The sequence below is a fragment of the Miniopterus schreibersii genome, assembly GCF_964146895.1.
Source record: "Miniopterus schreibersii genome assembly, chromosome: X".
Lineage (NCBI taxonomy): Eukaryota > Metazoa > Chordata > Mammalia > Chiroptera > Miniopteridae > Miniopterus > Miniopterus schreibersii.
The window spans coordinates 26,475,926-26,501,881 of record NC_138104.1 but is presented as its reverse complement, the minus strand read 5'-3'; the positions used below and the strand labels follow the sequence as shown (position 1 = coordinate 26,501,881).

Sequence of the window (25,956 nt, the reverse complement as noted above, 5' to 3'; positions counted from 1 at the left end):
CCAACATTCTCCTACTGCCTCCCCCACCATCCAGCTCCTGACAGCCACTTTTCTACTATCTATTTATATGACTCCAGCTTTTTTTTTTTTTTAATATATCTTTATTGATTTCAGAGACAGGAAAGGAGAGAGAGAGAGAGAGATAGAAACATCAATGATGAGAGAATCATTGATCGGCTGCCTAGCCCACAATCCGGGCATGTGCCCTGACTGGGAATCAAACCCCTCTGGCCTGTATCCTGGGTGGACTCTCAACTACTGAGCCACACCCGGCCTGGCCAGCATTTTTTTTGATTCTACATATAAGTGATACTATGCAGTATAGTATTTATATTTCTCTGCCTTATTTCATTTAGTATAATGCCCTTCAGGTTCCTCAATATTACAGCAAATGACAGGATTTCCTTCTCTTTTAAGGCTCAATAATATTTCATTATATATATATATATATATATATATATATATATATATATATATATAATATGCACTTAGATAACTTAGGGAAGACACTAATCAACACAAGATCACACAGTGGGAGGAAACAAGATGGTGGCATAGGTAACAGCTGTACCCGCCAGCAGTTTAAAACCGGGAGGGAATCTCAGCGGCTGAGGTTTCCCAAAACAGGGAGGAGGGAGGGGTCCCAGCCCCACAGCGGGCCCCCAGCCCAGGGCTCCAGGGCTGGGAAGAGATGTCCCCACAACTCCAGGCTGTGAAACCAGCGGGGACTGTCCCTGAGGGTCGCGGAGGCCGCGGGAGTCCCAGCAGCTCCTCTCAAAGGGCCCGGCACCGACTCACTCGGACGCTCCCTCTGAGCCCAGCGCCGGGCAGCAGCCGGAAAGGACCCCGGACACTCGGGGGGAACTAACCTGCCTGAGATCCGGGCGAGAGGCGGAGGGGCGGCTTCCTCCCAGGCAGAAGGGCTGGCGGAGGCCATGGCTCCTGTGGTGAGTCCTCCCCGCACACAGCCGGCAGGCAGGCGCCATGTTTGAATCGCCAGCACCTGACTCACGCCCTTGGCCCCGCCCCATGATTCCCGGAGGCCCCGCCCCTCCCCACCTGCAGCCCATCCAGGCCATTTCCAGGGGCTTTTCTGTGCAAGTGGCCTCCGGAGCCTCATGCTTAGGACTTTCCTAAAATTTCTCAAACAAGCAGAAGCACGCCCCATACGGCTTGATAAGTGGCCCCAGGCCTGGCACTAGCAGCAGCCTGCACTGGCTCATAGCTTGGACTCTCCTGGGCAACGCCAATCCCAGCACAAATAGCAGCCAACTATGGTTTGCTGTGTAGCTCATGCTGGGTGGCCCTGCACAAGGCACTGGCACAGGCTGACTTTGTACCTTCTGGGAGGCCCCAGAGATAGTGCACCTGGTGGTCAGACTCAACCACGCTGGATTACAACCCTACTACATCCACGAGTGACACTCAAGGGGCGCACTTGGTGAACACTAAAGCTCCACTGAAGTAAATCCTGCTCCATAGGGGTATCTCCAGCACAGCAGCTCTTTGGCTGTAGTTGCAGCTGGTCCTCACAGCTGATTGGCCTTGGGGTCAGTTCCTCCCAGTGATGCCAACAGCAACCAAGGGTCAACTACAACAGGACAGTGCACACAGCCCACACAGGGGAGCACCTAGAAGGCCCAGCTCAGGTGACTGGGGTGGCTGAGCCGCGGGACCCTACAGGACACCTACTACACAAAGCCACTCTACAAATTCCAGGACACATAGCAGCTCTACCTAATACATAGAAACAAACACCTGGAAGCAGCCAAAATGTGGAGGCAAAGAAAGCAAGCTAACAGATACAGAGTTCAGAATTTTGTTTATAAGGATGCTCAACCATATTAGTAAGAGTATTACAAAAACAACAGAAAATCGATGACATAATAAAGTGCCAATTTGAAATGAAGCTTACACGAACTGAAATGAAGAATAATTTACAGGGAATCAACAGTAGAGTAGAGGACGCTGAGAATCAAATCAGCAATTTGGAACATGAGGAAACAAAAAACACCCAACCAGAGGAGCAATAACAAAAAAGAATCCAGAAATATGAAGATAGTGTAAGGAGTCTCTGGGACAACGTCAAGAGTCCCAAGATTCATACTATGGGGGTACCAGAAAGAAAAGAAAGAGAGCAAGAAATTGAAAACCTATTTGAAAAAATAATTACAGAAAACTCCCCCTACCTGGGGAAAGAAATGTACTTACAAGTTCAGGAAGCACAGAGAGTCCCAAGCAAAAGGAACACAAAGAGGCCCACACTAAGAGACATCATAATTAAAATGCCAAAGGTTAAAGACAAAGAGAGAATCTTAACAGCAGCCAGAGAAAAGCAATTAGTTACCTACAAGGGAGCACCCATACAACTGTCAGCTAATTTCTCAACAGAAACTTTGCAGGCCAGAAGGGAATGGCAAGAAATATTCAAAGTGATGAAAAACATGGAACTACAACCAAGATTCTCTACCCAGCAAAGCAAGCATTTAGAACTGAAGGTCAGATAAAGAGCTTCATGGATAAGAAAAAGCTAAAGGAGTTCACCACCAGGAAATGTTGAAGCACTACAGGAAATGTTGAAGGGTCTTCTTTAAGAAGGAGCTAATGAACAAAAGAATTTGACAAACTAAATAGATCCAGAGACATTTATGCATGCAACAGACGATCATATTTCAGAGGAAAGAGGGAAAGAGAAAGAGCATTTTCACCCAACAAACTATATATATATGCCATATTTTCTTGATCCACTCATTTATTGAGGGACTACACATCATGCTTTCTTTTTCATCTAAATTGGCTCTATTTCTGTTTATTATATTTGTTACTTATTTGATATCACATTAATTGTTTGCTTCATGTCTCCCCCCCGCCCCAGCACTAGAATGTAGACTCCATGAAATCACGGACTTGTTCTGCATTAATTACTGCTATATTCCTAGTGCATAGAATATAGTAAGTGCTCAAAAATATTTGTTGGGTGAAAATGCTCTTCCTAGAGGATCAGCAAAATAAGGTGGTGGATTCATAACAGGGATTGGTAAAGAAAGTCGTTATCTGTGATTTTGTTTTGATTAGTGTCTGCCCTGAATTATCTAAGTGCATTCTATTTTCAAAGACATTCATTTTTCAGATTGTGGGTTGAAAACTAAAATACCTCAGGGGCTAGGCAGATATTGAACCATTTTTAAAATGAGGGCTGGATAGTAGAAATAACAAAACACAGGCTACAGAATATATGCTTTGCTTTAAAGAGGCAGCCACTACTCTTTTCTAGATTATTGCCATGCTTGCTGGAGTGTGTACCCAGGGATATAAGAACTTCAAAGTCTTCAAGTGAAGCTGAAAGACTAGATATGAAATCACTTGATTTTTAAATATTAGTCTCTACCTTTTTTGAAACATTATGTAGACAAAAAACTTTTTTACTCACAGTATACCAATTTTCACTCTGTTTTAGGTAGCACTTAAATTTTTTCACTGTGCTTTGTAGAAAGATTAAGTTCATCTTCCCTTACTCCGTTTCCTTAGGGGCTCACTATGGCTATACTCCAACATTTTTAATGAAAGAAAGATTTGGCTGGTCTTGTAAAACTTCAGATATTTCCTTTGGAGATGAACATTTCAAGGTTTATCACATCATACCCTAGCCTCAGTGGCTGTAGTTTTTCCACCTGGAATATGAGTATGGCTTGTTTTACAGAGCAATAACTTCTGACGAGCTATAAGTCAAATATAAAAAATGCTCTAAGTTCTGATTATGAAGAAGAAGCACTTGATGAATCCTCTGATAAACTAAAGAGGGTTCTCTTTACCAATCCCTATTATCCATCCACCACCTTATTGTGCTGGTCCTCTAGGAAGAGCATTTTCACCCAACAAATATTTTTGAGCACTTATTATGTTCTATGCACTAGAGATATAGCAGTAAATAATGAGAACAAGTCCCTATTTTCATGGAGTTTACATCCTAGTGCTGGGGTGGGGGGAGACAAACAAACAAGCAATGTGATATCAAAATGAAAACTCATGTCTAACATATCTAATTAACAGGGTCGGGCTTTCTCCAAGCAAGACGTCTTACCTATGCATCTTCTACATGTACTACCTCATTCTCTGATGAACTATATGACAATAAGTACAACTAACATTTCAGTAGGGTGGTCATTCTAATTCTTTTTTCTTTTGGTGAACCAAGACTCTGAACTTATGTGAAAGAAATTCTGATAATTATTCCTTCTCTGTGCATACTCTCCTTCCAACAAAGTTAAGTATATCACTGAACACGAAATCTCTCTCTCTCTCTCTCTCTCTCTCTCTCTCTTCCCCCCCCTTCATTCCCAGTGCTACTGCTCCAGCTTGAAACCCCAACCTCTCTAAGAAATTCCCAGATGAGATCTCCTAACATGATTCCCAACTTATGAGCAAGCTCAAAACATTTCTAACCTTCCCTCTCTCCAGTCCCTTGGCTTCAGCTGCTATTTGTCCCAGTGTATAATGTCTGATCTTTGTATTCAAAGTTAAAAGATCACTGGATTCAAACTAAGAAGGTTAAAATGAACTACAATTGTACTTTAGTTGCCTAGGAAAAGTTACAATCCCATATATATTTGCTTTTCTGGCTGTAGCTATTCTTGTGAAGTGTATACAAAACAGAGCGCAAATAAAATGGCTTTCACTTTCTCAGTCAGGAAATATCTCTAGAAGTATAGACCCTTCTGAGATGTACAATGGCAGTTGAATACAGAAGACAAGAGAAAAGCCAGATGTCCTCTGGGTGATGGCAATTCTGCCCTCTGATTATAGGATACATGTTTCCCTTTTAATGTGACTGCCTGGGCTGAATGCAAGAATACTGGTTGAGTCTCAGGAACTAGGTCCACAGTTTTCAACATAAATAGCCATCATTAGGTAATATCTTTCAATGAGATTTTTATAAAATGGACCCCAAAACCACAAAGGTACTTTTCACATCACAGTTTTCTTCCATAAATTTACTGCTGAAAAAAAGTGTCTGCTACTTGGGAGCACAAATTGTTCCTGCTACTGAAGTTTTCCATCTACCCAGTAGCAACTTTACCCTGTAAATAATGTAGAAATTGCTGAAAAATTCCTATTCAGTGACTTCGAAAACAGTTGAAAGCTTTTCTGATGAAAGAGACACAAAGAGAGCCAAACACACACACACACACACACACACACACACACACACACACACACGAGAGAGAGAGAGAGAGAGAGAGAGAGAGAGAGAGAGAGAGAGAGAGAGAGAGAGAGAGAGAGAGAGAGAGAGGAGGGAGAGGAGGGAGAGAGGGACCAAATATTTTAAAACATAAAATGAGCATTTTATAGTAGGAAAACATTTTGAATCAAATCAATCCATGCCCTAAGATCAAAAAGAAGTCAGATTTTAGAATAACAACAACAAAAGAATCCCATTGCTCTGTCAATCTAACACTGGCTGTTAAGAATGCATAATTGATGTAAGACAGTGAGAAAACAAGCAAAGACTGTGATACTGCAGCCCCACGAGGTTTCATAAGCAAGCCTGTCTTACCACCCACATAGAGTCAGGGAGTCATTCCTGGGGAACTACTTTCTATAGAGAGGGCAAGAGGCAGAGTTAATGTGTGGTAGGATTTTTTAACCTAAAATTTTGTGGCTTAATTTTCAAAATGACCACATTGCACAGCAGGCAGTAGAGAGATAGATTCCAATTTCCTATCCTATCTCATTATGCATCCCTTCATAATGTTCCTTATTAACATATTTTGTTCCTCACAGCAGATCCATTCCCTTCTTTTTCTAACCCTTCCCCTTCTCACCTTACTCAAAAAGAGTGACATTTATTTATGTTTCTTACCTTTCCACTCAGTGACTCTCTTGACTACCCATGCTATCTCTGCCTACCACTGTCTCCTCTCACTCCACCTCTTTCCTAAGACCAAATTTCCTTTCTCCTCAAAAAGCCTAAAACTTTCCTTCATATTCTGAATGCTAGGAAGCCCCTCCTTCCTCTATGGTACAGCTACAGGATTCTTCAGTACCCTCTAATGAAGTGCCTGAGATCCACTCAGTCCTGTTTCTATCTGGTGAACTGTAGTTCAACTTCTTTAAAATTGAAAGGGCAGAGGAACCAATGTTCACTGTAAGTCATGTGTTCTTGAGAAGCATTAACAACATGGAGAAACAGGGAGAAGAATTTCCTATGTCACTTTCCAGGATGGAACTTATAAAGCTGTGGTGTAATAAAAAAATCTTGAATTTGAAGTTAAGATACCTGAGCTAAAGTCCCATCTTGGACACTTCTTAAGTGTATGACTTTGGGTAAGTGAATTTAACTACCGAGTCTCAGAATCTTCACCTATAAATTTAGACCAACAATTCTTGCCCTCAAGGATTAATTAGAGAATAGATAGTAGAGTACTTGAAAAAATTTTAATCCATAATATATATTACTTATAGTGTAGTGTATACTATATATGTTTATCTTTTTCTTCTTAATATTAATCTTAATTGTTATGTTGAACATGACTAACTTCTCTTAAGTAATAAGCTTATATAGAAACAAGGGACATTCCCAGGGGAAGGTTGATGATATGATTGTCAAGAAACCTTAAAGAGTGGCAGTCAGTCATGGTCATAAATTTGATTTTGGCAATTCCCCAGAATTGATCCATTCAGGGAGGCTGATGGATGCCAACCAAACTCATAAGTAACTGATGTATAAACTAGAATGGCATTCCCTTTTCCAGTTTCTAGTTATGTGGCAAACTGAATTAGGAATAAAAGAGTCCTTGGTAATTATGCAATTAGATTAAGTGGAGGTTAGCTAATCATTTAGTCAATTTTATCTATATTATGTTGAGACCAATAAATGTCCTTATCCCACAGTGGAAAATATGTCTGTAGTATTTTGGCGTCTTTCAGATTCAGTATTTCTACTCTGGACATTGCTGAATTCACATTATTAATTCTCCTCTGACTTCCTATTTCTCTTAATTCCATGGTACTATACCTTCTTTTGATGATATACCCTAGATTTGTTAATATCACTAACTAAGCTACAGGTAAGTCATTATTCCCTGAGCCTGGAATACATCATGTGTCCTTCCATTATGTTTTGATTTCATCATTCTAACTCCAAGAGGTCTAGGGGTGCCCCACTGGAGCAGCCTGAGGCTGCTATCAGGTAGCCTGATGTTAGCTGAATAGGCCAAGTGATTAGCCTGGATATTTCATTTTCATTCTCTTTTAGCCTCTCTGGGCATATTATATCACATACATATTATAGTCATTTATTCAAATAAGTAGGGGAAATGGATACGCTAATTTCCCTTGCTTACCTTCTATTGGATTATGTTCTCCTAGGGTTAAATTAAGCAGTTAAATCCTGCAAGCTCATTAGATTTTATTCGATTCTGAGAATAATTTTATGATACTGTTCCGTAGGAGAATAGGGTCTGTGGCCTGAAAAGTACTAGATTGTAATCTTTCTAAGCCAGTGAGATTTAAAAGACAAAATCTTGGCCCTGGACCCAGAAAAAGGCAGCTCTAATAGTTTCCTGAAACACACCTAAATCAAAAGTATATATGTGAGATTCACATGTGTTAAAAACAAATTGGGAGTGACTATTCCTTTGCATATAGACTTATCACTTTCAAGAGTAAACTTACTCCAGTCTTTAGAAGAAAGTAAATTTTACAAATATTTTATTTACACAAATGTACTAAGAACAAAGCCACTTACTGCATTAAGCAAGAATCTTCTGGAAAGAAAAACAGAATGGGTTGTACATATTACAGACCAGAATTATGAGACAATCTCAAGTATTACTGATTTTATTACCTTTTCCTGTTTATTATGTTTCTTCCAGATTTAATCTATAAAATTGAGCTTGCAGGAGGCGTGGGAGCAATCATCCTCCTCCTTGTGCTACTCGTGGTCATCTACAAATGCTACAACATTGAACTGATGCTCTTCTACAGACAGCATTTTGGAGATGACGAAACTACTGATGGTAAGCTGTTTCCTATTGTTCAAGTTCAATTAAAAGCCATGAATCTGTGATTATGTAAGAGACTATCACTATTCTTAGGAAATACATGAAGAAACATTTACAGTTAAAGGGCTGTGACTAATGTGACCTAACCTCAAATAGTTCATAAAACTTTTATTTATCTACCAAGAAAGAGAGCAAAGGGGAGAAAATATTAACAGTAGATGAATCTGCATAAAGGATATATGGGTGTTCTTTGAAATAGTTTTATTTTTGTAATGTTCCTGTATGTTTGGAATTATTTCCAAATAAACAGTTTAACAAGGAGATGTTAGTTGGTCAGTATGAAAAACAATTGCTGCCAAAGCTCTTTACCTTACTAAGAAACAAATTAAAAATCAATTTCATTTTTCCATAGAAAACTCAAATTTAGATATAGATCATTTTTAGCCATTATTTTTATTAAATTTATTAGGATGACATTGTTTAATAAGATTATATAGGTTTCAAATATACATTTCTATGCTACATGGTCTGTATATTGCATTGTGTGCCTACCACTCAAAGTCAAATCATCTTTTGTCCCCCCATTCATTTGACCCCCCTTTACCCTTTCTAACCCCCCTTCTCTCTGGTACTATTATATTGTTGTCTGTGCCTATGAGTTTTTGTTCGTTTTTCTTGTTTGTTCATTTGTTACTTTGTTTTATATCCCACATATAAGTGAAACCATACGGTTCTTAACTTTTTCTGTCTGACTTATTTTGCTTAGCATGATATTTTAAAGGTCCATCCATGTTGTCACAAGTGGCAGTATTTCATCTCTTCTCATGGCTGAGTAGTATTCCATTGTACATATGTACCAAACCTTCTTTATGCAGTCATCTATCAAAGGACACTTTCGATGTCTCTATGTCTTCGCCACTGAAAATAATGCTGCAATGAACATAAGGGTGCATATATCTTTGCCAAAAAAAATATATTTTCTAGTTTTTCAGGTTGATACCCAGGGCCAAGGGGTTGCTGGTTCATATGATAAATCTATTCTTATTTTTTTAAGAATAGTGGCTGTAACAGAACCAAAAACCTACAATGGAGAAAGGAAAGCCTCTCCAATAAATTGTGCTTGGAAAGTTGGAAATGAAAGAAACTAGATTACAGTTTGTGCCCATATATAAAAATTAACTCAAAATGTATTGAAAACCTAAATATAAGATCGGAAACAATAAGTTACATAGAAGAAAACATAGGTACTAAACTTATATACCTTGGTCTCACAGCAGATTTTATGAATTTGACCTCAAAGGCTAGGGAAGAAAGGTTATTATGCTAAGCAAAATAAGCCAGCCAGAGAAAGACAAATATCACATTATCTTACTTATATGCAGAATCTAATGAACAAAATAAACTGACAAACAAAATAGGTACAGACACATGGATGCATGGAATAGACTGACAGATTTCAGAGGAGAGGGATTTGAGGGGGATGAGAAGAGGCTAACCAAAGAATTTATATGCATATATGCATAGCCCATGGACACAGACAATAGTGTGGTGAAGGCCTGGGGTGGGGCTGGGGCTGCATGGTGGGGGACAAAGGGGAATAGAAATGGAGGACATCTGTCATACTGTCAACAATAAAAATAAATTTACAAAAAAGCAAAAATAAATGAGTGGGACTATATCAAACTAAATAGCTTCTGTGCAGCAAAAGAAACCACCAATCAAACAAAAAGCAACCAACTGAATGGGAGAAGATATTTGCAAACAACAGATTCAACAAGGGGTTAATATTCGAAATATATGAAGAACTCTACATCTCAATACCAAGCAAACAATCCAATTAAAAAATTGGCAGAGAACCTGAACAGACACTTCTCCCAAGAAGACATACAAATAGCCAACAGATATATGAAAAGATGCTCAACTTCACTAGCTATTAGGGAAATGCAAATCAAAACTACGAGATTCCTTTCATCACCATTTATCCTCTCTATACCCTCTTCTACCACCCCCCTACTCATCTATTAATCACCGTTCTGTTGTCTGTGTCTATGAGGTTTTTTTGCTTGTTTGTTTGGTGTGGGTTTTTTTGCTTAATACCTTCTCCTTTTTCACCCAGTCCTGTAACCCGCCTCCCCTCTGACAGTTACCAGTCTGTTCTCTATCTATGGGTCTGTTTCTATTTTGTTTATTAGTTTATTTTGTTCATTAGATTCCACACATGAGAACACACAACACAATATACAGATGGTATATTATAGAATTGTACAATTGAAACCTATATAATTTTATTAATCAATGTCACCCCAATAGACTCAATAAAAAAAGAAAAAAAGAAGAAAACCTACAATGAGATACTGTTGCAGGAGGAGTTAATGGGCCAGATTTCCCAGACATGAGTGGGAATGAGGTTCTTGGGGTACCACTGAAATAAGAATTTTCAGAAGCCCCCACAGGAGGATGAGATGTAAAAAAGGCTTTTCTTTGCATGAAGTTCCATTTATCAGGTTCCAAAGTTCACTGTCCCTTTAGCCAGTCCTGGAAAAGGTGCAGCTGGGGTTCTAGCAGAACCAGAAGCAAGGCCAGTGTCCAGAGCTTCCATTCTGTTGCAGCTGGGTGTGGTTCAACATCCAAGCTAATTAAAGCCAATTAGTCTATTTTGCGGAGTCCCACATGGCTGTGTGTGACCTGGGCACAGGGGAGCACATCCCTGCCACAGAAGGGCCAGGAACCCATGCACCAGAGAGAGAAGAGAAGGAACTTTCTTTGTTTGGAAGTTTAAATATTCAGGTTTCCAGAGCTTGCAGTGGCCACTCCCATGCTGGCCACAGCCTGCTTCCAGGTGTGATTGATGGGTAAGCACCTTCCCACATCACTCAGACCTTACTGGCCAAGCGTCTATAATACCTTTGTCCAGTTCCTTCCCCCATCCATCAGCAGGGAACAGACTTGGAGGATGTTAAATGCAGCTTTTTGACAAAGCTGTATAAATGGCATGCCTTTATCTTGTCTTCCATTTCCTCCTTTCCTATTAAATAATAACCAGGTTATTGCAACTGCATCAATGCCACCTCACAGCTGTTAGAATGTCTGTTATCAACACAAGTAATAACGAGTGTTGGAGAGGTTGTGGAGAAAAAGCCGCATTCACTGCTAGTGGGAATATAAACTAGTACAGGCCACTATGTAAAATGGGGTGGAGTTTCCTTAGCCATTCTTGACATTGAGAAAACAAGCAAATCACTGAAAAAACTGATTAAAAGCTTTGAAGATATTCTTTTTAAAGCTCATGGTACATCTATCCTACATATTTTGGATGATTGTAGCACCATTCTCAAAGGTGACTTCAAATGATAGAAATTCAGAATGTGGCTTATAATTTTCTTATGTTTTCCATTTATTGCTCTTGGAAATCTTATGAATCTTTAATATCAATAAAGTATTGTATTGAGCCTTGTTTCTTTGAACATTCAAAAGTGATTTAATTTTTTCAAGAGAACCAATCGGTATTTCCAATAAGAAACCATGGCATGTCACTCCTTATGCATAAAATCCTCACCCACAAACTACTGTAAGCCTTGGGACATGTGTGTGGAATTCATTAGGTAAGCCAAGATAAAAAAGAAGTCCAACTGTAAGTCATTACTTTAAAAAGGCAGGTTTAATTATTAATTTTTATTATATTTAAATAATGAAGGTTAGAGCTTTTGTTATTTTGAGATCACAGTCTTACCTCAAAATAGATGGGTTTATTATTTTGTTTTATTTTTATAGTGATAGAAGAAGGGTAGAGTGGTGACTGTAACATCAAAAATTTTTAGGAGTCTTTAATTTTGGTTTTATTGTTACTATTATGTAAACAATATGAGTGGGTTGTATTGACTTTTATGTTTTCACAGTAAATTAGAGCAGTGCTGTTTGATGAGTACATATGCATGCTCATTATCAAAGTAGTGTATTTACTCAACCATTATAGCAGCCCACTTAAAAGTATTATAAACCCTTATTGAGACATATCTTCAAAATCAGAAATTAGGTCCTGTTCTGAGCATAATTACATGCTCCAACAATATATATGAAAATTTGGTCACTTACCCTCAGTTTTTATATACAATTACTATTTTAAAACCTGAGTTCTTACCTGTGCACATAAAATAACTAGATAAAATATGCAGCTAATGAAAAGGTTACTGGTTCCCAGGTGCCAATAAGTGGTTAAAGTATCCAATTAGAAACGGAAAAGATGCATTGTCTGTATGAAAGAATATGAAAGGAAGGCTACTGTAATTAATTCATTTGTTTTGAGTCTTGATTATAAGTGGTTTGTTAGTACTCCCTGTAAGAGATGATACAATTTATTAAGTTAATCTTTAATAATTAATTTCATTCATCACCCATATCCAATAATTTAGACTAACTGATCAGTTGTAGTACATATTTGTAAGAATTCACGCTAATATCATATAATATTTCAGGGGTCAACTATTCCATTTGGCATCTATATCTCCAATGTGGCCCATGTGATCAAAACAATAAGTAATATTTTGATTAGAAAATTTTATGTTTTGATACAAACCATTTGTTTTAAGGGAAAAAATGCAATGTGGTGGGGGGAGACATCAAGGATCTTCATTAGGAAAGAGAGTTAAAATAGTTTATATCCCTATAGGGAAACTTTCACCTTAAGTACACAATCTCTGTACTAGCTGAATGGAATACTAAAAAGTCAGCAGGTATACAGTGAGGAGGAATAAATGAATATTAAATCTTTTAGAAATACTCAGTTTCATGATACCTAATGTCAGCTAGATACCTTACCAAATTTTTCTCTTTATTTAAATATTTTGGAATCTCTTAGACAATTTAGTTTTACCCATATACATGTCCTTCATGTTTTCTCTTTGATTCATATCTATAGTAGCATTTACTGATAGTACTTATAAAACTGCCTTCTTTTTTTTTTCTTTAAAAATTTTAAATTATAGTTTACATTCATTATTATTTTGTATTAGTTTCAGTTGTACAGCAGAGTGGTTAGCCAATCATATACTTTACAAAGAGTTCCCCCTGATATTTCCAGTACTCAACATGCACCACACATAATTATTACAATATTATTGACTGTATTTCCTATGCTATAATTTACATCCCCATGATTATTTTTTAACTTTCAATCTATATTTCTCTAACCCAACCTTCCTCCCCTCTGGAAACCATCGGTCTGTTCTCTGTATCTGAGTCTGTTTCTGTTTTTTGTTGTTCATTTATACTGTTCTTTAGAATCCACATATAAGTGAAATCATATGGTGCTTGTTTTTCTCTGACTGACTTATTCACTTAGCAAAATGGCCTCTAAGTGCATTCATGCTACCACAAATGGTAAGATATCGTTCTTTTTTATGGCTGAGTAATATTCCATTGTATATGTGTACCACAGCTTTTTATTCCATTCATCTACTGATGGGCACTTGGACTGCTTCCATAGCTTGGCTATTGTAAATAACACTGCAATGAACAATAGGAATGCATATATTCTTTCAAATTAGTGTTTTGGATTCCATCAGATATATGGATATATATCCAGAAGTGTAATTACTGGGTGATAAGGGAGTTCTATTTTTAATTTTTTGAGGAAACTCCATACTGCTTTCCACAGTGGCAGCACCATTTTTCATTCCCACCAATGGTGCACGAGGGTTCCCTTTTCTCCACATCCTCTCAAACACTTATTATTTGTTGATTTATTGATGATAGCCATTCTGATACATGTGAGGTGATATCTCATTGTATTTTAGTTTGCATTTATCTGATGATTACTTAGTTTGAGCATCTTTTGATATGTTTATTGCCATCTGCATGTCCTGTTTTGAGAAGTGTTGATTTAGGTCGTTTGCTCATCTTTTAATTGGATAGTTTGGGTTTTTTGGCAGGTTGAGTTTTATGAGTTCTGTATAAATTTTGAATATTTACCCCTTATCAAGTGTATCATTGGTTAATATGTTCTCCCATTCAGTGGGTTGTCTTTTCACTTTGTTGATAGTTTCCTTTGCTCTGCAGAAATATTTTAGTTTGATGTAGTCACATTTGTGTATTTTTTCTTTTGTTCCCCTTGCCCAAAGACATATATCAGAAAAACTTATATCAGAGAAACATGAGAATTTACTTCCTATGTTTTCTTCTAGGATTTTTATGGTATCGGGTCTTATATTTATGTCTTTAATCCATTTTGAGTTTTCCCCCACACAATCTATTGAATAGATTGTCTTAACATCATTGTATGTCCTTGCCTCATTTGTCAAATATCAATTGACCATATAAGTGTAAGTTTTTTTCAGGGCTCTTCATTCTGTTCCAGTGATCTATATGTCTGTTTTGATGTAAGTACCATCCTGTTTTGATTACTATGGTATTGTAATATAGTTTGATATCAGGTAACGTGATACCTCCAAATTTATTTTTCTTTCTCAAGATTACTGTGGCTCTTTGGAGCCTTTCTGTGGTCCCATATAAATTTTTGTAATATTTATTCTAGTTCTGTGAAATATGCCATTGGTATCTTGATAGGAATTGCATTGAATCTGTAAATTGCTTTGTGTAGCATGGACATTTTAATAATGTTAATTCTTTCTAACATGGTATATGCTTCCACATATTAGTATCTTCTTCCATTTCTTTCTTCAGTGTCTTATAATTATCCAAGTACAGTTCTTTTACTTCCCTGGTTAAATTTATTCCTATGCATTTTTTATGCAGTTGTAAATGGGATTGTTTTCTTAGTTTCCCTTTATGGTAGTTCATTATTGGTATATAAAAAATGCAACTGATTTCTGGATATTTATTTTGTAATCTGCTACTTTACTGAATTCATTTTTCAGTTCCAATAGCTTTTTTGGTGGAATCTTTAAGGTTCTTTATATACAGTATCATGTCATCTGCAAATAATGATAGTTTCACTTCTTCCTTTCCAATTTGGTTGCCTTTTATTTCTTCTTCTGGTGTTATTGCTGTGGCTAAGAGTCCCAGTACTATGTTGAATAAGAGTGGTGAAGCAGATATCCCTGTCTTGTTCCTGAACTTAAGGGAAACGCTTTTAGTTTTCACCCATTAAGTATGATGTTGGCTGTAGGTTTTTTATATATGGCATTTATTATTTTTAGGTATGAACACTCTATTTCCACTTTGCTGAGAGTTTTAATCATAAATAGGTTCTGGATTTTATTAAATGCTTTTTCTGTATCTATTGATATGATCATGTGGTTTTTGTTCTTTGTTTATGTGATGTATCACATTTGTTAATTTGTGAATATTGCACCAGCCTTGCATCTTTGGAACAAATCCCACTTGGCCGTGGTGTATGACATTCTTAATGTATTGCTGGATCTGATTTGCTAATATTTTTTGAGGATTTTAGCATCTACGTTCATCAGGGATATTGCCCTATAATTTTTTTTTGTAGTGCCTTTGTCTGCTTTTGGAATTAGGATAATGCTAGCCTCGTAAATTAGCTTGGTAGTCTTCCCTCTTCCTGAATTTTTAGTAAAAGTTTGAGAAGGATAGGTGTTAGTTCTTTGAATGTTTGTTAAAATTCCCCTGTGAAGCAATCTGATCAATGACTTTTGTTTATTGGAAGTTTTTTACATGATTTCTTCAATTTCATTTGTTGTAATTGGTCTGTTCAGATTTTCTGTTTCTTCCTGATTCAGTTTTGGGAGATTGTATGTTTCTAGGAATTTATCCATTTCTTTCAGATTGTCCAATTTCTTTTGAATATACTTGTTTCTAAAATATTCTTATAATCCTTTGTAATCCTGTGGTGTCAGTAGTTACTTCTCCTATATCATTCCTGATTTTATTTATTTGGGTCCTCTCTCTTTTTTTCTTCATGGATCTGGTTAAAGGTTTATCAATATTGTTTATCTATTTTCTTTATTTTTGCTGCGATCATTATGATTACCTTCCTTCTACCCACTTTTATCTTTGTTTGTTGTTGTTTTTCTAATTTATTTAGATGTAAGGTTAAATTTTTTACTTGATTTTTTTTTTCTTATATCTTGAGGTAAGCCTGTAATGATATTAATTTCCCTCATAGGACTCCTTTTGATGAGTCCCATAGGTTTGGGGTTGTTGTTTTCTCATTTTCATTTGTTGCAAGGTGTATTTTGATTTCTTCCTTGTTCTCATTGTTAACCTGTTTATTGTTAATAACACATTATTTAGCCTGCATGTGTTTGTGTGTTTTTCATTTTTTTCCTTTTGATTGATTTCTAGTTTCATACCATTATGGTCATAGAAGATGCTTTCTATGATTTCAATCTTCTTAAATTTATTGAGACTTGTTTTGTGTCCTAACGTGTCGTCTATCCTAGAAAATGTCCCATGTGCACTTGAAATAAATGTATATTCTCCTGGTTTGGGATGAAATGCTCTCAAGATATCAATTAAATCCATCTGATCTAGTGTTTCATTTAAGGCCACTGTTTCCTTGTTGATTTTCTGTCTGGAAGATCTATCCATTGATTTCATTGGGGTGTTAAAATCTGCTTCTATGACTGTATTACTGTTGATCTCTCTCTTTATGTCCATCAAGATATGCTTTATATATTTAGGTGCTCCTATGTTGGGTGTATAAACTTTTACAAGGGCTAAATCCTTTTGTTGGATTGCTCCCTTTATCATTGTGTAGTGCCCTTCTTTATCTCTTATTACAGCCTTTGACTCATGGACATGGACAACAGTGTGATGATTGTGGGAAGGGTGGGGGGTTTATGAAGGTGGAAAAGGGCATCGAGGGGATAAATGGTTATGGAAAGAATAAAGTATAATAATAATAATAATAAATAAAGTCTATTTTGTCTGATATAAGTATTGCTACCCCAGCTTTCTTTACATTTCCATGAAATATCTTTTTGCATCCCTTTACTTGAAGTCTGTGTGTGTCTTTTGTTCTGAGGTGGATCTCTTATAGACAAATATGTATGGCTCTTGTTCTCTTATACATTCAGCTACCCTATAACTCTTGATTGACACATTTAAACTATTTACATTTAAAGTGATTATTAAGTATGTTTTATTGCCATTTTATTCTTTATAATTGTGTTCCCCCTTTTTTCCCTTCTTTCTTCTGAAAGAAGACTCTCTTTTGTTTGTTTTTTATATTTTTTTATTGATTTTTTAGAGAGAGGAAGAGTGAGGGATAGAAAGATAGAAACATTGATGAGACAGAAACATCTCCGATTGGCTGCCTCCTGCAAGCCCCCTACTGGGGGTTGAGCCCACAATCTGGGCATGCCTCCTTACCTGGAATGGAACCATGGCCTCTTGGTTCTTGGGTCAATGATCAACCACTGAGCAACACCAGCCAGGCATTAAAGAAGACTCTTTAACATATCTTGTAATACTGATTTGGTGGTAACAAACTTTTTAGCTTTTTCTACTCTGGAAAATTCTATTTCTTCTTCAATTTTAAATGATAGCCTTGCTGGTTATATTAGTCTAGGTTTTAGGTCCTTATTTTTCATCACTTTGAATAATCCATACCAATCCCTTCTGGCCTGAAATGTTTCTGTTGAGAAATCAGCTGACAGTCTTTTGGGAGCTTACTACAGGTAACTAACTGTCTTTTTCGTGCTGCTTTTAAGATTCTGTCTTTGTCTTTAACCTTTGGCATTTTAATTATAATGTGTCTTGGTGTTGACCTCTTTGAGTTTATCTTGTTTTGGACTCTGTGTTTCTTGGACTTGTGTGTATTTTCTTCACTACCTTAGGAAAGTTTTCAGTCATTATTTCTTCAAATAGGTTCTCAATCCCTTTCCCTCTCTCTTCTGCTATTAGTATCCCTATGATGCAGATGTTGTTGTGCTTCATGTCCCAAAGTTCCCTTAAGCTATCTTCATTTTTTAAAATACTTTTGCTGCTCTGATTGGGTGTTTTCTGCTGCCTTGTCTTCCAAATCACTGATTTGATCCTCTCCTTCATGTAACCTACTGTTTTTTCTTTTTAGTGAATTCTTCATTTCAGATATTATATTCTTTATTTCTGAGTTTCTTTTTTTATGGTTTCTGTGTCATTCAGCAGACTTTTTAAGTTCCCACTAAGTTCCTTGAGCATCCTTAGAATCATTTTTTTAACTCTATATCTTGTATATATCAATTGTATATATCAATTTTATTTAGCTCTTGTTCTGGAGATTTCTCGTTCTTTTATTTGGAGCATTTTTCTTTGTCTCCCCATTTTGGCTATTTCTTTGTGTTTGTTTCTGTGTATTAAGTAGATCTGTTATGTCTCCCAGTCTTGGTAGGGTGACCTTATGCAGTAGGTGTTCTGTGGGACCCAGTGATGCAGTCTTTTTGATCACCTGAGCTGGGTTCTCCAGGAGTGTTGCTTTTGTGGGTTATATGAGCCCTCCCGTTGTAATTGAATCTTGATTGCTGTTGGCCCATTCATGCATGGGGTCGACCCTCAGGCTGACTGACTGTGAGGATACACCTAACAATAGCAGACAACCTGTAGTGCAAGTACTGACCCACAAAGTGGAATTCACCTCAGTAGGTCTGGCACCTACCATGATCTTCCTTTGGATGTGCCACTTGTGGAACTAATTGGATCCTGCTGTGATGATTTCTGAAGCTCACCACTGGTTGTATTGCTACTAGGGCCTCTTGGGAGGGACTATGGTGCAGGTCAATGTCAGACACTGCCTGGAACTGGCCCTGGCCCTGGGCAAACTGGAGCTACAAAGTGATCCAAAGTTGGTGGCTGCCTCTACTGGGCCTGGGTGTGCATAGGATATACTAAGATGCATAGCAAGATGGGCTTCCACCAGAAGTGAGCCTGGGGACAAGTCAGCAAAAGGCCCAAGGCACTCTGGTATCTGCCTCCACCTGCCTTTGCTCCCAGGCTGCCTGTTAGTTTCAGTCCCTGAAGGAGCCTCTGGTGGTATTGGAGTTGCAAGAGGTAGGTTTTCAGTAAGTCACCAGGTAGGTGCAAGTGGTGTTGACCAGATTGATACAAGTTCAAATTTGGTGCCAGTGCTGGGTTTGAGGCCACTCAGCAAACGTACCAGGGCACACTAAGGCTAGCTGTCACCTGCCAGGTATCCCTAGACATTGGCTGTGTGAATGAAAGGCTCTGCACTGATCAATTGTGCTAAGGAAAAGTGGCCCTCTTCCTAGAGACACACAACTCAGTCTATTTCTGGATTCTTCCTGGAACTCGTGGAGTACCCCAGCTTTACAGGGCAGGGCCACCAGTAGTACAGAAGGGTGGGTGCATTGAGAGTCTGGAGGGTGGGACTAGTGGATTTCAGTGAGGGGGAGACACTGGCAAAGCTCATGGGGAAACTGGGGAAATGGTCCCCATCACAGAGCCACACGACTCAGTCACTAACAAACTCCGAGTATGCCCAAACCTGTACACCCTGGGCTCAGGCAGTTGACTCCTCTATATGGCTACATGGCGAGAGCTCCACTGGGTGGGGTTATATTGAGTCCAGAGAGTAGGACTATTGCATTTCCCCAGGCTGATGCTGTAGAGAGGGGAGTGCCCCACCCAAGAAAGATGGTGTCTGCCGTGTGGGAGAATGACTCAGTACAGGGGTCCTGGTGGCTGTCCCTTCAGGTCTCTCCCCAAAACCCCAAACCCCAGTCTCTCCTCACCGTAGTCTAGTCCACTCTGCCTTCCTTCTGCTAGAGCCCAGGGTGAATTGTTACAAATGATATTTTGTGTTGGCACTTTAAGAGGGTGCCTGGTTCTCTAGCAGACTATTGTCACTCCCTGGTGGATAGAATCCAGTCTGATTTTCACAGCCAGATGTTATGTGGATGCCCCTTCATGGCTATAGTGCTCTGGGATGGAGAGCTTAGCATTGGGTTGAGACCCCTCACTCCTTAAGAAGAGCCTTTGCAGCTGAGATGTCCTTCCAGATTCTCAGCTGCTGCCTGTGGGAGCAGGGCCAGGCCTTCCTACCAGTCTCAATGTGACTTCTTCTGTAAATCCTTGGTTATAGGACCTGTTCAGCTAGTCTTCAGTTGGTTATTGAAGTTGATTGTTCTATAATTTAGTTACAATTCCAATTTGATCTCAAAATGCCTTTTTAAAAATTTTTAATTTTGGTTGTAGTCCTATGTAAATATATAGAGTAACTAATGCGACAACACTAAGACTCCATAAAATAAATAGACAAAGGACATGAAGAGGCATGCCATGTCATAAAATTAAAATGCCTTACTTTTTGTTAAATAAAATCTGTTTAACAGACTGACTTCTTAGCCATTTTTTGATATAATTCATTTCATTTCAATCTACTGAACAATGATTGCTTTATTTATTTGACCTTTAAGCTATTCAGTCATTAAATATTTATTGTTTATTATGTGGCAGGCATTATGCATGTTGTGCTTATATTCTTCATCTGGATCAGCACTACACACACTCACATGCAGGTACGATAGCAGTCACTAGGGTTATAATAATCAACAACGTTACATAGTCTTTGCACTTTTGAAGCTAAGGATTTGGCACTGTATTTAGCATAGCACGGGAAGAACTGGGTTGTACACCGGAATGACTTCCTGATGGTGAACTGCACTAAAATGAGGTTTTAAAACAAGAATGGACAGGTGTGATAACAGGAAAATTCTTCCACAGACAGTTTGGTTCCCTTCCTTATAGCTTCTCTTTTCATTGGGGACTGCATACCTATGGTGACCGATGTATGAGCCCTCTTCTTTATAATGCTCTGTCTGCATTGTGCTCTATTTTCTGGTTCCTCAGATGAGCTTAGTCAGCACAATTTAACACAGATAAAAGCTCATTAGCCTTGCCTAGCAAAGTGGTGCTGCTGAATTGCTATTTAGTTTTAAAACAATTTTCAGGCCTTGCTGTTAATCTTATTTGCATCATGTTGTTGATTTTGCTGTATCCATTTTGCTCTTCTTTGTGAGCAACAGCTGTGGCTATTCATGAGGTTTTCTTGGCTGTATACATAAAGCTGAAGTGCATTTTTAAACTGGCATCTGCGTCACTACTTGCTTCCTAGCTGGCATCCTAGAGCTTCTGGGACATCTGACATGGTCGCTTTGAGAGCTCTCTTCCTGTTTTGGCCATCCATCACAAGTTCTTTACCTTTAGTTAATCTTAAAGGGAAATGACTGAAACTGGAAGCAACCATTTTCCAAAAAATAATGTGTTTATAGAATATTAGGTAAAATTTATTATCCAGACATATTGGATGTTAATATATATCGAAGACATGCATGTTCTTTGTCATAACTTGATTTGGGATATGCAAATATAGCAGTATTTTTCTAGAGGAACGTCTTTGTAGCATCACCTGTACTAAGATACAGGTAAAACAAGTAAGGATAGGAACAGGCCAAAAGTCATAGTCAGAACAAACAATGGGGTAAGAGTATAGAAGCCCCGGTCAGGTGAAAGAATCATGTAGTTATTGCAGATGCCTGGCTCATAGTATATGTTCAACAAGTCATTCTTGAATGAATTAATAAGTAGTTGAATTCAGGGGAGTGTGTGAGATAGGGAAGTTATCAAAGCCAGAGGAAAAAAGGTTTAGTCTGACATTATGGAGTTTGAGGCAGCAAGACCATCCTCTAGGAACAATGAAATATGTTCTGCTCATAGGAATGGAGCTGTTTGTCCTTTGGCCTATTTTATTCTTTCAGCTGTGTATCACTGGCAGCTCTAAGTCCCAGGTGAATAATTATAGCTGGAGAAAGTCAAAGGCCTGCAGGTGCATCCTGAGCTTGATTGGAACAGGGGCAGAGGTGCTAGGATTATGGGGAGGTTCTTACATTAGCATTGCATATGAACATTCTCTCTTCCCAGTGGTGTTTTATGTACAACAGCGGAATGTGGCCCATTTGTTAGCCAAATGATCTCAACTATCCAAGGCAGCCCTTCCTGTGCATCTGCTTCTAGGCAATCAGGTAACCCAACCAAGGTTTATGGAAGCTTTTTCCAGCCAGGGGATATGCTAAAGTGAAGTTCCTGGCTTCAGGCACCATCTTAACATAAGTAACCAGAGTTCCTTTCATATGAGGGTAGTGAAGGCTGGAATCTTCCTAGAATTAGAACAACATAATCCTGCCTCATATATCTCTAGATAGTCAGAGGGTCCCACCTACTCCTATCATAGGGTATTTATATCTCTTTATATGCTTACCCTTTGTTCCTCCTTTAGCAGGTAGAATCAAATCATTAATGGTATAGATGGGTGACTGCTTCATTCTGTAAATTACCTTTTGGTCAGGTTTTAACTATATTCTAATCAGATCTGTTTTTAATGAAAAACATATTGATGTGTTTTAGAAACAAATCTTGAAATGTTTGCCTGTCTTTAAAAAATATCAGTTGCAAGTATCTAGGTTTAATAAATACTAATAGTTCCATATGACTCTATGGTCACTACATTAACTTTTAAAAATATTTTTTTTATAAATAAGGGAATTTTGAAAAGCACTGTAACCTTTCCAATGTGGCCCTTCTAAAACCAATGGGGACTTGAATAATTATAGTAATTAATATTTTTCAGGAAAAAAAAATATATGTAGAGAGGTAGGCTCTGGGCCAATACAGCAAAGAAGGAAAAATATACATTCTCAAAGCACAGTTAACTCTCTGGCTAAATATGTGAAGGAAAAACCTAATTTTCCCATACTGGGAGGATGTATATTTTGAAACAAAGGCTTCTTTTGGAAGCTTGTGTCAAATTAGTTGGCTATGGATTGAACAAGAATAATAGGGAACACACTTGTATAAAACCCAGCTGCTGTCTCTAATATTTGGTAATGAACTGCTTTTTGTATATGAAGATGACGACACTAACCAACTGGAAGTATGGCATGTGCTGTGAGTATGTGTCTGCAGGAGTGAGGCTGGATTATTTCGATCTTCCACACTCTAGGGCCCAGCCCCTCTTGGATCTCTTGAACATATTTGTGCAAACTAGATATAGTCTGTGACCAAGTAACAGAGCCAAGTCAACTGGCAGAGAAAAAGTTCAAATCCGTGTCTTTGGTCTATTTAGTCTTGCATTCAAATACTCTGAGCTAATCATTCACACAACACTGAACATCACAACTATGTATAGTTACCAAGAGTCACAAATAATAATTCTCTCTATTATTCTGTCCTGACTACTGCCCATTGCATAAAAGTTTCAGGTCATATCATATGACTAGGTTATGTTGAAATGTACTGGGTTTGTTATAACATGGAAGGTAACTTACTTTCCAAAAACTAAGAATAGTCTCTGACTACAGTGCTTATTCCAGCCTGTTAGTGGTTATAGATTTTTAGCACTTGAAAAGAACCTGCTAATATGTGCAACCCTTTTGTTGTCCTTTATATTTAAGACAACAAGGAATATGATGCCTATCTCTCTTACACAAAAGTGGACCAAGATACTTTAGACTGTGACAATCCTGAAGAAGAGCAGTTTGCTCTTGAAATACTGCCAGATGTCCTAGAAAAACACTATGGATATAAACTCTTCATCCCAGAAAGAGACCTGATTCCAAGTGGAAGTAAGTACTTTCAAGTTTTATATTTTAAAAGTTTGTTTCTTTAGGAAGTTATACAGAGGCTTCAAACATTAGAGCCACGTATTTTTAGATAGATGTTTCTCACAGGAGATTTTATTAAATTCAAATTTCTCAATGATTGTGTTCTAACTTTCTAACATCCACATTTTTAAAAAGGCATTCTCACTTATATTTCAGGTATGGTTTTAAGTTGTGCCTTAATGATATTTTTTATTATATTGCCTTTGTGTTCTGAGAAAGTGATCCTTCTTAAAAAAATAATCTGTATAAGTCAGTGAAAGTCTTTTTGATGCATTTCAATTCCAAAGCTGGTCTTTTGTCATTTTGCTTCTACATATATATACAATCTTGTCACTAATAACTCTGAATTTATGCCTTGTTATTCATTTTCAGATTTATAGAAAAAATCCACTTAAATAGGTATGTGAGACCACTGGAAACTGCACTTTCGCTGTGTATTTAAATTATTTTTAAGAAGTTTTGGATTATGTGGGCTTGAACGATACTTTTAAATTATTTTACATATTGAAAGCTGTATTTCAGCTTTCTGAATAAATTCTGGTCCAAGTAAAAATATATACTTTGTTCCTGTTAATGTTCAGAATGCTGTACAAGGTAGAGTATAAGGGAAATACAGAAAAGCGTAAGACATGGTACCTGACCTCAAAGAGCTTAAAATGCCATTAAGGGAAATAAAAGGTGCTAGAATTCATTTGCATGTGAATTTATGTTAATATCCTTGAGAGGGGGAAGCTGAAATGTAACCACAAATCAGAATATGGTCATTTATACGCATGTGATAACAAAATTAAAAAGCTTATATTTTCAATACTTCACAGTATATAAAGTATTTTCACATACACCATTTTATTTCATCGTTACAATAACCCTATGTAGAGAGAAAGCAGGTACTATCCTATTATAGTTGAGGAAGTAAGGCCTCAAAGAAGTCCAAGATTAGACAGCTGTCAAGTGTTAGAGCTGGAATTAGAACCTAGATCTGTTTGACTCTGGTTCTCACTTCAATAGATCACACTATTACTTAATAACATTTATTCAGATTATCAGCAGTCCACAGTGGTCACTAAACAGACAGGAGACAAATTGAAGCAACTGAGTTCCGGTTGTTCATCTTTTTTCTCAGAGTGCATACATGTCTATGTATATGTATGTGTACACATGAGTATGCACATTTACATGTGTGTACAAAAGAGTAAAGAAAATGGTATTTACTGGTCCATTACTTTCCTGTACCACAAATGAAAGAATTCCTCAAACTTCTTCACATCGTCCTTCACTTCTTTCCTTCTGTAATTTTCTTCATTTTGATTACTTGACATACCATTTCTATATCGATCAAGCCTTAATGAACATGCTGATACCTCAGAGTCATTTTTCATTCTTCTGTATCTGTCTCCCAAATCCAGTGTCCATTGCATCTTTTCCATTCTCACTTCTACCATTCTAGCATAGGCCTTATTTACCTCATTTCTGTAATGTTAATTACTCTCCACCTTCCCTATTTTTCCTCTCGTCCATCTAGTCCCACAAATATGCATATCTCCTTGATCATGTCACTCCCCTATTCAACATTCTTAAATTGTTCACCATTTCCTATAGGATAAAATTTATAACTCTTAGCTAAACACTTCTACAGTCTGGTGTCAAAGCAGATTTATTTTCTAAAGTTATCCCCTGCCATTTCACCTACTTATATCTTCCACTCTAGTCAAACTGTCCCTTTGATATACATTATGTGTCCCTGTAATACTTTCATTCATGTTAGTCTTTTATACCTTTATATATCCTCCTTATCCTTCTCCATATAGCTGCCTCTGTGAAATGTCCATAATAATTTATCTAGCCCTGGAGTTCATGATGTATAATCACTTGTTTGACTATCAATTTTGTATGCCTATGATATTTTGTATTATTTTATGTACATTTCCATCTATTTATGTCAGCAAGATTGTAAGCTCCATGAGGGCAGAGACCCTATCTCATTTATCCTCATGTCCCTGTCTCCATCTAGCAGATTAGGTAAGCTCATTGGATGCTTCATAGATGCTTGTTGATTTTGTTTGAACAGTGTTGGTTTAAGACAGGAGGAAATAATGAGAATAAAATAAGTAGTGTTTTACATTTTTTTTCATTGTTTTTTTAATTTTAGTTTTCAATTACAGTTTACATTCAATAATATTTTATATTAGTTTCAGGTGTACAGCATAGATTTTTGCATGTCAATATGTGAAAGATATTTTTCTTTACCAAAGTGAATATGAAACCTACAAATGGGCTTTTTACTGAAAGAAAAAAATTTTGTGAGTAATTCATAGAAATCGTGTCAGTCCTTAAGACAGGCTAATGAGTATATTACTTTTATTTTTTCAGATATT

At 37.4% G+C, this 25,956-nt stretch overlaps 1 protein-coding gene across 1 annotated transcript in view; it reads left to right on the top strand.

Moving 5' to 3' along the window:
* The window catches only part of IL1RAPL2 (interleukin 1 receptor accessory protein like 2), a 427,562-nt gene that overhangs the window by 388,157 nt on the left and 13,449 nt on the right, over positions 1-25,956 (top strand). Inside the window, exons 7-8 of the mRNA XM_081125734.1 lie at positions 7,875-8,018; positions 23,372-23,542. Coding sequence (XP_080981860.1) covers positions 7,875-8,018; positions 23,372-23,542 — 315 coding nt within the window. The remainder of the gene's footprint in view (positions 1-7,874; positions 8,019-23,371; positions 23,543-25,956) is intronic.